The following is a 15,520-nucleotide window of genomic DNA, read 5'->3' as shown; positions in this document are numbered from 1 at the left end:
ATGGTTCTATAACAAAAGGCCAGCGTTCTTTGAATATTGCAAATGTGCTTTATTGTAATTGCCAAATATTAATCACATGGCATAAGGACTCTTGACACATTAAAAAGGCACAGTACACATATGATTTAATATTATGCATGCTGTGGTACAGGAAGCTTGTCAGACATCCCCATACCATGTGGTTCCATTTTTGTTGACAGTAAAAACCTTCTCCAATAAACTGGACCTTTAGTTAATGAGAAAAGCACTCTGTATATCTATAAGCGTGAGGTTTGGGGCTGTTGCACTTCTACCTGATAATTAACTGGTCAGATAATCCTGGCTTCACAAAAACGTATGTTGTATCAGCACAACATCAGATCTGGTGTATCAGTGTGTGGGCCAATTGCTAGGGGTAGTACAAGCCCATGCTGTTCTAGGCTGACTGATTGACTCGGAATTGTATTTCCATACTTATAGCAGTACTCACTCAGTATCCTGGCAAAGCCGAAGTCACACAGCTTAATAACAGAATGCCTGGTGATGAGGATATTCTCTGGCTTGACATCACGGTGAATACACTGGCAAAACAAAACAGCAATCGACTCAATAAAATGCTCAGATGTACAAATTGGATTAGCCAAGTGGCTTTTAAATTTGTTACCAAGAGTTTGGGATTATGCCAACAAGAATGTAATAAATCCTGCTCTGTATAGCTCAAATACCTGTAGCCTTTAAGCACCTGCAATATTTTGTTTAAGAGCATGTTGCAACAGTTAACAAGGGTATTAACAAAATGCTGGGTAGGTAGATAGATGATAGATGGACAAATACAATTTTTCACATTCAATTGTCATTATACTGCATGCTGCACTTTCCATAAATGGCAACAACAATATAGAGTAAATAAAAGATTACAGGATTTCCCACCCAGGGATCTTCTTCTCTAGTTCTGTTACTTGGGCAGATTCCACACCCACACAACACAAGTCAAACCAAACTATGCAGTGGCAGTGCTCTTGACACATATCCATAAAAAATTGATTTCTAAAATATAAAAAAGCTCAGTGAATGATGATATCAAGGGGCCTGAATGAGGACAAAAAACTGTATAGGCCATATTACTTTCATTCCTTACATAATACTTACATTACCCAATAAGCAGTGGTTTAACCATATGGCTGTTTTTAGGGGGCTAGGGGACACACCGTTTTTCTCTGTTTAAAATATATGAACTAAATCAAGAGCAGCAACAAGTGCAACATGGCTGACATTTTTAACTCCTTGCTGCTAGGTGAGGAAACTAAATGACAACAAAAACAGTAATTGGCAAAACTGGAAGCCTTGCAATTGAAATGATCAAAGTGTGAGACAAGATGACATGGGAGGGGAGATTAGTGGAAGATGAGAAGCAGGAGTGTAGTGTAATCTATCTAGAAATGCTAATTGCTGCTATATTTGGCCACCTAATGGAGTTGGAAGGTAAGATGAAATGCAGAGCTCCGAGGACAACGCACTTGCAAGAGTGGAAAAGAGAATAAAGGAAAATAATAGCATAAGCCCATAAGACAACAACATCATAACTGATTACATCTTGTAACTGTGCACCGTAAATGACATCAAATACAATACACATCGATCTATTAGGGTCAGTGTATGTCATGTACTGAGCCAGTTGGAGAGGGACATCACCCTTACATCCTCTGCAAATGTGTGGGCATGACAGATATACATATTTATGAGTTACTCTGTATTTGTGGTAAATTAGGGTGTGCAGTTATAACATCTATTTTGTCATCTTGGTTATCTTTAATATGGTTGCATAACAGCAGTTTGAGAAAATGAATTTGAACTTCTATAAGCGATGATGGATTTGAGCGATGCTTTTGTGTTGATCGAGTTTCCCATGCATGGGTCTTAATTTATATATCTCAAAGGTGTCTGCAGACTAGCAGGTGCATGTAAAATCACACTTTTCTCAGCCATCAAAATAAAAATTAAATAACTATTTTTCTTGCTGCCATTACTTATAGTAACCAAATCTGCAATCATAGCAGTATTAATATTCCTCTCTCAGCATTTTTTCTCCTTATTCTGTCTTCATGCAGCAGTTGGGTGTCAAATGAATAATCCAATAAATCTTTTAGGGGGGCTTCCTTTCCTTACCTGCACAAACAAATCTAACAAAATAACTGCCTTTTGCACACATTCTGCATATAGAGAGACAGGAGTTCTAGTGTTTTTAATAAAGTGAGCTCTAATACATCTTCTAGGTAATAGGACCCCCCTATAAGGTATATTGGCTCATTCATCTGACACCCAACTCCTGAATGAAGGCAGAATGAAGAGAAACAGATGCTGAGAGAGGAATAGTTTAGATAAACTTGATTATTTCATAAACGGTACAAAATTTAATTGATCGTATATAAAAAGTTTCTTATTTCACTATGCTGAAGCTAATATAAAATTTTCATTTTCGCAATAGTTCCCCTTTAAGTATCGCATGGAAAGAAGCAGCAACAGAATCCATTGCCTTATTCGTTGTGCTACTTCTCCCCAGCACTAAACAGGGTTTTGTGGTAACATGACACAGGCCATGTTATTGGTACCTATACATTTATTGACCTACCAGTAATTCAGTGTAATATATATACATGGCTTATTGGGGCAAATGGTCACATGACAATGAGATAGTTTAAAAAACTGCCTAAAGTAACCATGGTTATTCTAAAAGATATTGGACATTTTGGAGAAATAAAGGGAGCGAGAGTTGTAGAAAAGGAAAGGCAGTGCTGAACTACAGCATTCACTATGTTGTTAGAAGACAATGTACTGTTCCCCTTTGTGGGGGGGCACTACAGGAACAGTGATTGTCAGCGTACCACAAGTCAAAGTGGCAAAGTTACCAAACAGCCACAGGGGACAGACAGCATTTAAAGGGTAACAGGCTGTAGCAAGCACAAACATTGGGAAATATTAGTTATATACCTACATTATGTTTGTGGCAGAAATTTACAGCTTGTAGTGTTTGCCAGGTGATGCTCTTCACTAAATGTTCAGGGACCCTGTAGGAGAATAATTTAGATAAGAGAAAAAAATATACATTTAACAAGTGATTTATGGATAGGTTACTTTATTTCCCTTTGAATAAACACAATGAAGTATATTTTACCAAATAAGAATAGGGAAAAAAGAGATTGTTATTTAAAAACAGCTGATAATCCTGGAAGCCATAACTCCATTATATATCTGTGCTTTACACCCAAAACCAGGTTGTAAGGTATCTGTTGAACCCAGGACTGTTGGACACAGACTTGCAGTTTCTATGAAGCTTGTCTTCATTGGTACATTATAAGCACCATGAAATTATGTAAGAACAGTGATCTGAACCACAGAATGGAAATTTTAGATACATGGCATTGTTTCAATAGGGTTAAGTAATATTGTACAAGCAACAATGCTTCCAAATGAGTATTTCCTATAGTGGAAGACGTTGTTTTTGAACCTTAAACCAGGAATGCCAAGTCCTTGCCCAAAAGCGTCTATTAAAAAAAAACAACTCCCTCCCTGCAAGTTGGGCATCACTGATTATGCCATTTGAAGTGTTAGCCTGTTGTTTATTGGTGACCGCTAGATTCAAATTCAATGAGATATCTAATTCATAAATAACATTTCTGAAAAAAAATCAATTTAAGTAAGACTATAGTTCTCTCGATGTCACTTATATTCCTATAATTTCTTCGAATAAATCTGTGTATTTGTGCCAGCCAAAAACATCAAGCTACAACGAATAGTTTTGGCCCTTTCTTTACCCTTGGGTCATTCAATGCACTGAGTTGCTATGGAAACTGACAAAAGCAAGCCATGTGACGAATTCCTTTCCCGTAATAAAACCGTAAAACTGCACACAGGCCCTAGTAAATGCATGTGAATGGAAATCTGACTCGTAAAATCTGGAGCATACTGTGCAGTAATCCCTCCATTAAATGTCACAGCCCTCAGCAATAAAGTCCCCTTTTTTACATGAACGGTTACACTAATGTGCATTGTCCTTCCATAAAAAATCATTGTTACATTTACAGACATAAATAAAACAGCATTTTATTCTCAAAGCCATATTGTTCTTTTGAACACTGTCATCATACATATCAAATAAGGAAAATATAATGTCTCCGTTTTACATAGGCAGAACAAGTATGACAGTTATAATGCAAAGTGATTGGAACCCCTGTTTTTTTGTGGTATTTCCATAAAAAAATATAAAATACATTTTATAGCATGGCATCTATGCTAAGCATTGCTACAGTCAATACAAAGTACTACGAAAAAGCTAATCAGTCATAAATGTATAATTGTGTGTTGAAACAGAATGCTTTGAAAAGTGGCATTGCCATTTTTTGAGCTTTGCAAATAAGAATTGCTAAATTGGATATTGTTATAAAAAAAATACCAGTCCATTACTAAATATAAAATAATACACTAGTTCCTACTCTATGTAGGGCAGCAGCAGCTGGTGACATTCTGAATGGACAGCAATGAACATGAGCTAGTAAAGGGGAGACAGCAGCTGGTCTTAGAGGGGACACAAAGGGTATTTCGTAACTTTGTCTTAAAAGAAAACACCCACAAATAAAAAAAATATTCCATTGCCTTGTCTTCCTTTTCTCATTTCAATCCTGTTATGGCTGAAACATGGTCTTTTCTGCTAAACTTTTTGTTCAGCAATCTCCTCAAGCAACCAGAGTAAGCATCCCAGCAGCAGCAGATCCTATTCCTGAGTGATTAGCGCTGTATTCAACATATTCAAAAACCACCATGCTGGGGCCACAACAAGAAGAAAATGGTACTCAGGTGCTTACTTGTAATTTCTTTTATCTGAAGGCAGGGGCACTGAATATTTAAATAAAAATTTTCCAAGTACCCTTTATGTCCCCTTTAGTTTTCAGCATTGTTTACATTCCATGTTACTGTGTAAATTCATACATAAAGAATCTCCCAAAAGAGAAACATTGCACTTTAATTCATCAGCAGAATCAACATCAGATAAATGATAGAGCTAAAGAGAGCGCACAGACAGAAATAAAGACAATTATTTAATAGAGGTGTGATCAGATCAACGCTATTTTACTATTTAGAACTATTCATTTGTGATCAATACTTTTCTGACTAATGACATTGTCGTATTTACATAGTATTACTATGCAGCACAATGGTTTTGCAATGCAGCGTTTTTTTTAAAGTATTCTATTATCTTAAACGTTTAACCTAGTATCTAAATAAATATAAGTAGGACTACTTGGTACACCAAGGGGCACATTTATTAAGGGCCGAATTTCGAATTCATGTGAGTTATTTAAAACTCCCATAAACTCAATTCAAATTAGAAAAACTTGAATCTAATTAAAACAACTCAATTTGAGGTTTTTTCTCTGAAAAAAAAATTGAATGTCAGGAAGGCTGGAAACGTCACCAAATTGATCCCGGTATCTCTCCCATTGACTTATCCAGCAATTCGGCAGGTTTAAGGTGGCGAATATTCTTAAAGGGCCAGAGTATGATAAATCTCGAAATTTGTATAAGAATTGAAATTAAAACTTGAATCGAGTTTTGATAATTCACAATTCGAATTCGAGAGTTTTGAGCAAAAAATTTATAAATTGGAATTTTCACTTCGACCCTTAATAAATCTTCAACGTGATTGGGCTGATCAGGGCCAGATGTTGACTTTGTGTGCCCTGTCAGGAGAGAATCTCTTTCTATCATGATCCTGAGTGATCACTCCCATCTATCAGCTCCAGTATCTACAAAAGGAAGGCATATTCTATATCTGAAGAGACTTAGGGTTGGGGCAGACGGGCAGATTCGGGGAGATTTAGTCGCCTGGCGACTAATCGCCTCTTCTGCGAGGCGACAATCTCCCAGAACTTCCTTTCCGTCTGCCTTCCATCTGCTTGAATGAAGAATCGCCTGCACTAATGCACTCGCGGCGCTTCGATTTCCGAAGTCTCCCAAAGTTTCCTTGAAGTGCCGCGAGTGCATTAGCGCAGATGATTCTTCATTCAAGCAGACGGAAGGCAGTTCGGGGAGATTGTCGCCCCGCAGAATAGGCAATTAGTCGCCAGGTGACTAAATCTCCCCGAATCTGCCCGTCTGCCCCAACCCTTATTAATATCATTGGTCATATGGTTAAAAACTCACAAACACTGGCAAATCAGCTGACCTTAATCAGCATGGGGACACAAACACTTTCACTGCAAATATATATCAAGTGCATTCAGGGGATAAAAGATCTTAATATAAAAAACACATTTCTGTTCAGACAAAACCACTCAAATGAAACTTATTTGTACAATTTAAAAAAAAACAAACAAAAATGCATACATTATTAAAGGAAAGCCTTTTAGCATTAATCTTGTGTTGCAATTGTTGGATCTGTTAATCTTCAGAGTTGTTGATGTGAATACTGCAGCGAATTATCTCTGGCCTCAAATCCATTTTGTTTGTTTTGGCTACCGTTTCATTTTTCATTTCCTTCTTACGTTTGCTGAAGCTTGCTACAAGCACTTAGCCGGCACAGAGCTGGCTACAGATCAAAAGGATGTATGCATATTAAATGGCAAATTGTCTTCTCAGATTTAAGTAGCATTGCAAATGAAAATGTGTCTGAATCAAATAATCCCATTAGAATTGTTTTTCTAGGGATAAAATGTTGTTTGTAAAGAGCCTGGCGTCTGCTGTGGCCAAATTTTTTGATTCTTCATGTGGATATCCTTATTGATGTATTTCTTCACATTCTGGGAATCTGTGATTTGTGATGAATGAACAACTGCTTACAGCCAAAAAAAAAGAAGAAGCTGCGTTTACTGCAAAAACATGGATGTCTGAAACAAGGATCCATGAATACACAAAGCAACCAATACCTTGAAATTTCAACCTCAACTACTGTGTAACTATATATGTATGCACGTGTAAACATGTAAACACACACACACACATGTATATTTTATATATGTGTGTGTTTTCTCAATGGAACCCATCTAGACCCATCCCATACCTATATACCCATCTTTTTACCCAGGGCATGTAGCTGCAAAGTACAATGTTGTCATGGCATGACCCCTGATAACATCGTAGTAAGTGAGCTACGTGCTTATTTGCTGTGGGCTAAACAGTCCCAGACTCATAGGAGCTTCATTAGGCTCATGGAACAGCAGGCATTGCAGCTGGACAGACCTTATACAAATTGTCAACTAGTATTCATGATATAAAGTAAAGGCACCAGCAATGACACACAATTTTGACCTGAAAAAGCCTAAATGCAATTCAGCAGTGTATTTGCCTATATATGGAAGCCTCCTGACGGGTTGCTCATCCAATATCTGGGCAAAAATCAGGAAAGTCTAAAAATTCCAACAGGCACTCTGGCATGTTGATGTGGTGCTAGCCAGACAGCCCCATAGGACTGCAGTACGATCCAATCACTGACCTGCAAGAACAGCTTGATGTTTACCCAAAATCTCACCCTAACTCAGCTTAGGGTTTTCTGGTGTCTCTAGGTGAGCAAATAGACATTCTCCCCTGATCTCCCATAACTATCAAGTCTTCTCAGTCACAGCTGCATGCCCCTAGTTTAGTAACCACTAGGTTAGATATTTAAGTCACTTTATACAATGAATACTAGTAATTAGTATGCACAAAACCCATCTAGCTGGAAAATATTACCAATGCTATAACAAGAACTGTAGAGAAAGGTCACAGATCTGCAGATTTGCAGATGTTTATCTTTGCTTTTATATGTATAGCAGTCAGCACAGCTCCTATTAATTTTACTAGGTGCATATTCATCACTGGCCACCTTTCACCAGTCATCAGTAAGAGTCACAGTACCGAACAGCAATATTACAAATTCAGTTAAACCAGCTTTATTCTAAAGAAAGGGAATATTACACTGGTCAGCTTAACATTACTGCAATGATTTACCTTGAGGGAAAACATACTTGGTCATAGAGGTCATGTACAGTATTTCTACCTGTTAATGTTGCATATTAGATGATTTGTTCTGAATGTTATATGAAAAGGTCCTTCTCTCTATATCCACCATGATGCTGCCCGGAAAGACTGCAACAGTCAAATCACCTAGTGTACTAGTGCCCTTAAGCTAGGGACAGACAAGTTCTGTGCAATGATTTTTTTGAATTTGCAGGGGTGTAACTACAGAGGAAGCAGACCCTGCAGTTGTAGGGGGAACCAGGAGGGTAGGGGGCCCACTTACACCCTAATTAATGATCAATTTCAATAAACAGAATAGGCCAACTTGCCAATGTTTTGGGGTCCTCAACTGAATTTGCTGTGGGGCCTAGTAACATCTAGAAATGCCACTGATAAATTGCCTTACATTACATAACTGCTACAGAGAAATCCAGACCTATATAAAAGATGTCACTCTCTATCTGCTGCTGAAATGCATATCCCATTAGCTTCCACAATTCAAATGCTGGGCATCCATGACCTTGGGAAAAGTGCATGCACTAAGACTTCAGTACAAAGAAAGGGGCAGATCAGGGACTGGGTTGTTTATAATATGGTTTCCTTGGTATTATGAGAGGAATTCACTGCTAAAGAGGGAGCCTTCTGTCAGTGATTTGTATATATCATGAAGGTAAAAATGGGTTAACCTGCAAACCCAATTGTAGCAAAATCCAAAGGGCCATCAAAGCAAGAGCAGAAACAATTCTTTTTAATGTTGCACCAGCAGGAGGAGCTGAGCTAAGGACACTCCTTAAATCTTTAACATGTCCAGTTCCTGCACTGATACTGTATTTCAATAGCACGGACAGCTTAATGTTTACCAGTAGCTGCAATCATCTCCTTCCATACAAATCATTCATCCTAATCCACAAGTTGCCCAGAGCATCTATCAAACATTTCCATGGCATTGAGTCACTCAGAAGCACTGTGGCTAATAAATCAGTCCTAAGTGCTGTTTACACTGTGCAGTAAGAAAAACAAAGAGGACAGAACCATTCAAAAGAGCATTAGCATCCTACCTCTGAATGCCTTTCAATTAATGTAAGCTGAATGGATGTGTGGAATTATAGCAGATGTACTCCTATCCCATGCTCCACACATATCCGCTTTAGGACTGTGGCCGACAGGGAGATTTGTTGCCTGCGATAAAATTGCACGACTGCGGGCGACAAATCTCCCAAAAATGCCTCTTCATTGGAAATAACTGAAATTGCTGGAGGTAAAAGCAACACATTGATTCCTTCTTCCAAAGTTGCCTCAGGAGGAAACTTTCGGTGACATTGTGATATGTTGATTTTATCTCCAGCGATTTCAGTTATTGCCAAAGGAGAAACATATTTCGGGACGAATCTCTCTGTTGGCAACTGCCTTTATATTTTCTTGCTTTACCTGTCCATTTAGCATCTTTGGTGTCATTAACAGCTGTGACTTCTGTAACCTATTACTGACAATACTGTAACCCATAAATGATAAAGATTTTCAGTGGATAATTTCAATGCAACAACTAGCAGAAATGACATTAAAGCAGTGGTTTTTAACCTTTGTCTTAGAGGTGGCAAGTTTGTGAGATTTGTGACCCAAGAATTGCATTACAATGAATTATGAACCTTTTTTTCTATTTACTGTTTTCTACTGTAAGAACATATATAACTACACTTAAAATACTGTAGATATACAGTCATAATTGTCACCTGCAAGTTAACTTTTAGGGGCCGATTCACTAAAGGTGGCCATACACGGATAGATCCGCTCGTTTGGCGATGTCGCCAAACGAGCGGATCTCCCTCCGATATGCCCACCTTGAGGTGGGCAATATCGGGCTGATCCGATCGTGGGCCCTAGGGCCCAACGATCGGATACTAGCGTTCGCCAAACGGGCGGTCGGATCGCGGGACCGCATCAACGAACAGATGCGGCCGCGATCCGACGGGATTTTTAATCCCATCCGATCGAGATCTGGCCGACTTTCGGCCAGATCTCGATCGGGGAAGCCCGTCGGGGGCCCCCATACACGGGCCAATAAGCTGCCGACACGGTCTGTCGGCAGCTTTTATCGGCCCGTGTATGGCCACCTTAAGGGTCGAATATCGAGGGTTAATTAACCCTCGATATTCGACTAGGAATTGAAATCCTTCGACTTCGAATATCGAAGTCAAAGGATTTATCGCAGATAGTTCGATCGAACGATCGAAGGATAATTCCTTCGATCAAAAAAAGTTAGCCAAGCCTATGGGGACCTTCCCCATAGGCTAACATTGACTTCGGTAGCTTTTAGATTGTGAACTAGAGGGTCAAAGTATTTTTTAAAGAGACAGTACTTCGACTATCGAATGGTCGAATAGTCAAACGATTTTTACTTCGAATCCTTCGATTCGAAGTCGTAGTCGAAGGTCGAAGTAGCCCATTCGATGGTCGAAGTAGCCCAAAAAAAACTTCGAAATTCGAAGTTTTTTAACTTCGAATCCTTCATTCGAAGTTAGTGAATCGGCCCCATTGTATGTTATTCAATGCTTTGTGTTTATCAACTTTTCAATTGTCTGGTGTTTTTTATCATTTTGATTTGTCTTACTTTTTTCCTCTCCAAAGCCTGTAAATTAAACGCTGTTGGGGTCACTGATAGTTGCTGATGGAGACTTGCAAATCAGTGGGATGTTGGTAACCAGCAGGTAGCCTTTTCTGGTCACTTATTTAGAAAACTCATTATTGCTTGCTATGGGTTACTGTACCTCAGAAAACTTTGTGCATTTTATTACATATGTAGGTAAAAGTTCAGCCTGAATAGCATTTTCCTATGGTTGCATCTTAGAAAAGGACATGAATATTGTGGCAGCCAATCGCTACTGACCCAGTATTGGTAAAAACTTATTAGATCAACTGTGCAACCACTTTATCTTTTACAAATATTATCTTACATTTCAAATCATAATGACAGTCACAATTGCCACCTGATTTTAATTCATAAAAAGACCGATGGAAGTTTAGCTCCCTGACTTACCCACGTGGGTGCTTGTCCAGTTCATGGAGAACTGTGTGGTCACAATACTCAAAAACTAAATGCAGCTTCCTCTTTCTCCTGAATACTTCAAGAAGGTTTACAAGATTTGGATGCTTTAATTGCTGCAAAAAATAAACATAAATGTAAATCAACAACTATATTTTAATTCAAATATATGCTTTCTGTGACATACATCTGAAGGTATGGACTTTTTTCACAGAGGGTTGCCTTTCATAATATAGTGATCATATTGTAACTCTGCCCTGGAACTGGTTACACACTAAGATATACTGTACAGACCCAGACCAGCTACAATAGAAAAGATCATTTGTGTTAAAAAGTCACATACACAATTTTAATCATTCCCTTGGCACAGTTAACATGGTGCACTGCAAGAGCCTCTGAAAGCTGAAAATGTCTATATAATATATATAATATACAAATAATTGCTAAAACTTTTTAAATAACAGGGTAGCCATTTTACATTGTTTTGCATTTTGGAGTTGCGAGGGCAAGTGTGAGTCAGGAGAATGCTATTAGAAAAAGAGACAGTTGAAAGTGACGCTTGACCCGAGGGTGCACCAGCAGGTCCAGGTGACTGCCAATGAAATGAAAAGGTTACGATTCGTAACATTTTGTTGCCCACACACTAAGCCTAAAATCACCACAGTAACAAAGAACTGGAACTGGCCCATGTGCCATTGCCCTTAGACTACTCTGTTTCCCAGCTACCATTGTTCCTGGATATAAAAGATGCCACTTGCCTAAACTGCCAATAATAAACTGCCAGAGCTAGTTCACACTGCAGGTTCAATAGAGTAGACTGAAGACAAATGGCCGAATTGCTACCGTTTCATTTTATGATTTCTAAAGAATGTTAAAGCATGCCCTTTGTGTGTAACACAGTCTTAATCAATTCAATCCAATGTTCTGTATATATATTATATATATATATATATCTTCTGTATTTTTTTTATAAATGTTGCCCTCATTATATTTCTTCTTCCCCAACAAAAAAACACTTTTTTAAAATTGATATTGTTGCAATTTCCCTTTTGTAGTATGACGTTTGTAGATGTACAGTATTATATGTTCTAGGTCATAGAAAAAAAGACTGTGCACAGGCTAATACTTTGCCCATCAAAATCACAAGACAAAAGATTTAAGAGGTCTAGCTTTCCTAACTATTTGCTGTAAATAGAAGGATTCACTGCATCCTGGCAAATCTGGCAGTCTTTGTTTTTGTCCGTTGCAAACTAGCATTCAATAAATATTAGCTTTCAAGCAGAACTGTATAGGGAAGGATTTATATTTGCAAAACATTAGCTTAACAACACAAACACTCCCACTAGATAGTCACTGGCATTCGCATGATCGATAAACAGAGTTTGTTACTATTTACAAAGATTAAAGAAAAAACCCAAGCAGGTCTACGCTTGTTAAATCAATAGAGATAAAAGCATTCCTAAGTGACCACTATTTTTAACTGAGCCTTTAGACTTTAAAGGAAAACATGATCCTGCAGAATGGTTAACTTTTATCAAGAGACAGAACGCCCCTTACCAATGAGAGACTTCTCTTAACACTACTATTTAAGTGATTTAACTGTGAAGTGCAACCAGCAAAAACACTTAGGTGTTGCTGTGCTAGCACATAAACACACTACTAAAGTCTATGTAAACGTTACGCCTATGGCACAGGTAGTAAGAGCTCTTGACATACTCTTTGCAACATTTTGTAAGTAATTGAGTCTGTAGTTACAAAACTACTAAAGTGGTATTGAATTTATTTCATTTCATCATTACAAAATATATGGCTTGCAAGCTGTATTAAAGACCCCTATAAGTTGGATCTCCTGTCTTTTCGCATAGGGTGATTAACTCCTGTGTCACTCTCTCTAATATAATGTCATACCCAGGCTAGCCTAAAAATATATTAAATCTGTAGAATGTCAGCACAATATAAGCAATGTAAACTCTGCACACACCTGACACTCATACGCTCCTCTATACAAATGCATTTTCTGTAAAACATTATGTACAAGAAATGGTCAGTCCACTACACACACATTAAAGGAGAGTTATAACTTCTGAACGCTTTATTTCCTAATAGGTGACCTATTAAACAATCTTGAATCTCAAATTACCATAAACATATCGGTAAATAACAGTATATCTTAATATGTGACCTATTAAACAATCTTGAATCTCAAATTGGCATATGCATATCAGTAAATGTCAGTATATCCTAATATGTGACCTTTTAATCAATCTTGAATTTCAAATTGGTCTATGCATAGCAGTAAATACTGATGTAACCTAGCAGGTATGCATGTCTTTGGTGTGTATGTGAGGCCCGGGTTATTTCCTCAGGCACACAGTAGGCAAGGAAAAGGAATTGTACAGCAGAGCCTGCGACCATCTGGGCTGCCCTGATAGCTATACCAGGAACAGTTTCTTTATGAGCTAGATGAACAAACTTTAGTGCTAATGTTAAATTTTGGGATTAACTATTGGCACATAAAATAAGAAAAATAAATTTTTCATGCAAAGGCTTTATATGAAACAGTGTTTTGAATATGGGCTTTTTTGTTATAAATCTTTATGGAGGCCATTTTCCGGGGTATAATATTCCCTTAAATCTGAATGTTGCCGAACTATGAAAGGATTTATATGCATTAGATACTTTGGCTATGCAGAAAACCATCTACCAAATGTATTATTTGCTAACTACTGGTCCCATTATCCCTGAATATTACAATGTTGCAGGCCACAGATGCCTCTTTTCCGTGGACAATAATGTTACCTAAACTCCAATGGTAATTTTCCGCCATAAACCATACTTACACATATACCCCATATTTTCTATACATCTTAATCACACACATGGTTTCTTTATATTATGAAAAATATTAATACTAGTTGTTGCATGACATTTGTGGTGGATACAAGTCAGTCATGTATGCAATTCTGTGCATGTGTGGTATAACGGTACTTAAAAGGGATTTGGAATTATGATCTTTTTGTCTTTTTCAAACATTTTTTTATGTTTGATACTGGAAAGGATCTGCAAAATTATCAAATTACTTTTTCTAAAGCACATATTTATATTTCCTATTTTTTAAGCAGGAACACTTATCTTTTGACTGTATTATTTACTTGTTCAGGTACTGGCTCAAGGGGAGATTTGTTGCTCACAATAGCATTACCACGGACAATAAATCTCCTGAAAATGCCTTCTCCTTGCCTAACCTTTAGATCACTGTAAGTAAACCCCATTACTTATAGCATCAACTTAATCTCAGGAAATTGCTTAATTTCACAAAATTTTTTATCTATGCATGTATCAGGGCACTCAATTGTTTATTTGTAGACCATAGTTAATATTCCTATTTGTTTCTAAGATATTTCTTGAGCTCTGATGTGGCATAATGTTTATTTGAAAAAGTAACACTTTATTTCAGTAAAATGAGAACTATGAATAAATATATACTTTGACTTTGTTATTTTGCCGTTTATTAAATACTGTGTAAAGTAATTCAAGTGTCTTTTGGTTGAAGAATAAAATTATATTTCATGAAAATGCAAACTGCTATGCAGTCTTGCAATTTGGGGTCACTTTATTTTTTTTTCCATTTATTATGTCCCGAAGCTGCTAAAAGCCATAATAATAAAATACTCCAGCTAAAACCTGTCGAGGTCATGTAAAAGTCAAACGCAGATGTCTCTTTAACCATTTGAAGATGTTATTTGCCTTCATGATTTTTGGGATTTTTTACACTGGATTTGTGCTCGAAAACTTGATAAATTTGAGTATTCAAGGGTTTTTAGCCTAAAACCTCGATAAATTCGAGGTATTCAACTTTTCCCCCGATTGCATTCAATCAAACTTTTTTACATTAAGGATTTTTCATAAATAAACATTCGAGTTGTGAGTTTATTCAAGGTTCAAGGTAAAAAAAACCTCACTAAGCTCACAAACTTGACCTAACTCGTTTATGTTGTGAAGTGTTACAGTAGTGTACTAAAATAGAAATAAGAGGGCTGTTCTGCAAAAGATAAAAACAAAGCTACCATGAAATGTAAATCTACAGTTGTTTTTGGGGGCCATGAGCTAATGGAGGCGAGTTTGGTAGCTGAAGCATACATTTAAATTTAGCTGGAAAGTGGGCAAAAAATATCCCAAGCAGAAAAATCAAATACAAATCGCTGTTTTATATATTTTCTTCACTGGACTGTATTTTTTAATTTTAGAATATATAACAAAGGTCTATATAGCACAATAAAAATGGGGCCAATATTATAAAGCGGCACATGGGACTTTCACTACCTTTGTGCCCCAGCAATACATAACTCATTCCCCCAAGTATACTGGGTAAGTATGAGTCAGTAGTAAGTTAAAAAAAAATAGAACATTTGAACACATGGTATTCAGCCCAAGGAAATGGTTTTCAAAACTATGGGAAAAAATGGAATTCTGTGGCAAAGTTACCAGGGGCAGATCTTAGTCACCTGTGGT

General features: G+C 37.4%; 1 protein-coding gene across 1 annotated transcript in view; it reads right to left on the bottom strand.

Moving 5' to 3' along the window:
• The window catches only part of cdkl1.L (cyclin dependent kinase like 1 L homeolog), a 37,163-nt gene that overhangs the window by 8,824 nt on the left and 12,819 nt on the right, over positions 1-15,520 (bottom strand). The window contains exons 3-5 of the mRNA XM_018230507.2: positions 11,003-11,124; positions 2,972-3,044; positions 470-560 (exon numbers count right to left, since the gene is read on the bottom strand). Of these exons, the coding sequence (XP_018085996.1) occupies positions 470-560; positions 2,972-3,044; positions 11,003-11,124 (286 nt within the window). The remainder of the gene's footprint in view (positions 1-469; positions 561-2,971; positions 3,045-11,002; positions 11,125-15,520) is intronic.

Source organism: Xenopus laevis, chromosome 8L, assembly GCF_017654675.1.
Source record: "Xenopus laevis strain J_2021 chromosome 8L, Xenopus_laevis_v10.1, whole genome shotgun sequence".
Taxonomy (NCBI): Eukaryota; Metazoa; Chordata; class Amphibia; order Anura; family Pipidae; genus Xenopus; species Xenopus laevis.
The sequence above is the reverse complement of the archived record's forward strand: the minus strand, read 5'-3'. Positions and strand labels throughout refer to the sequence as shown.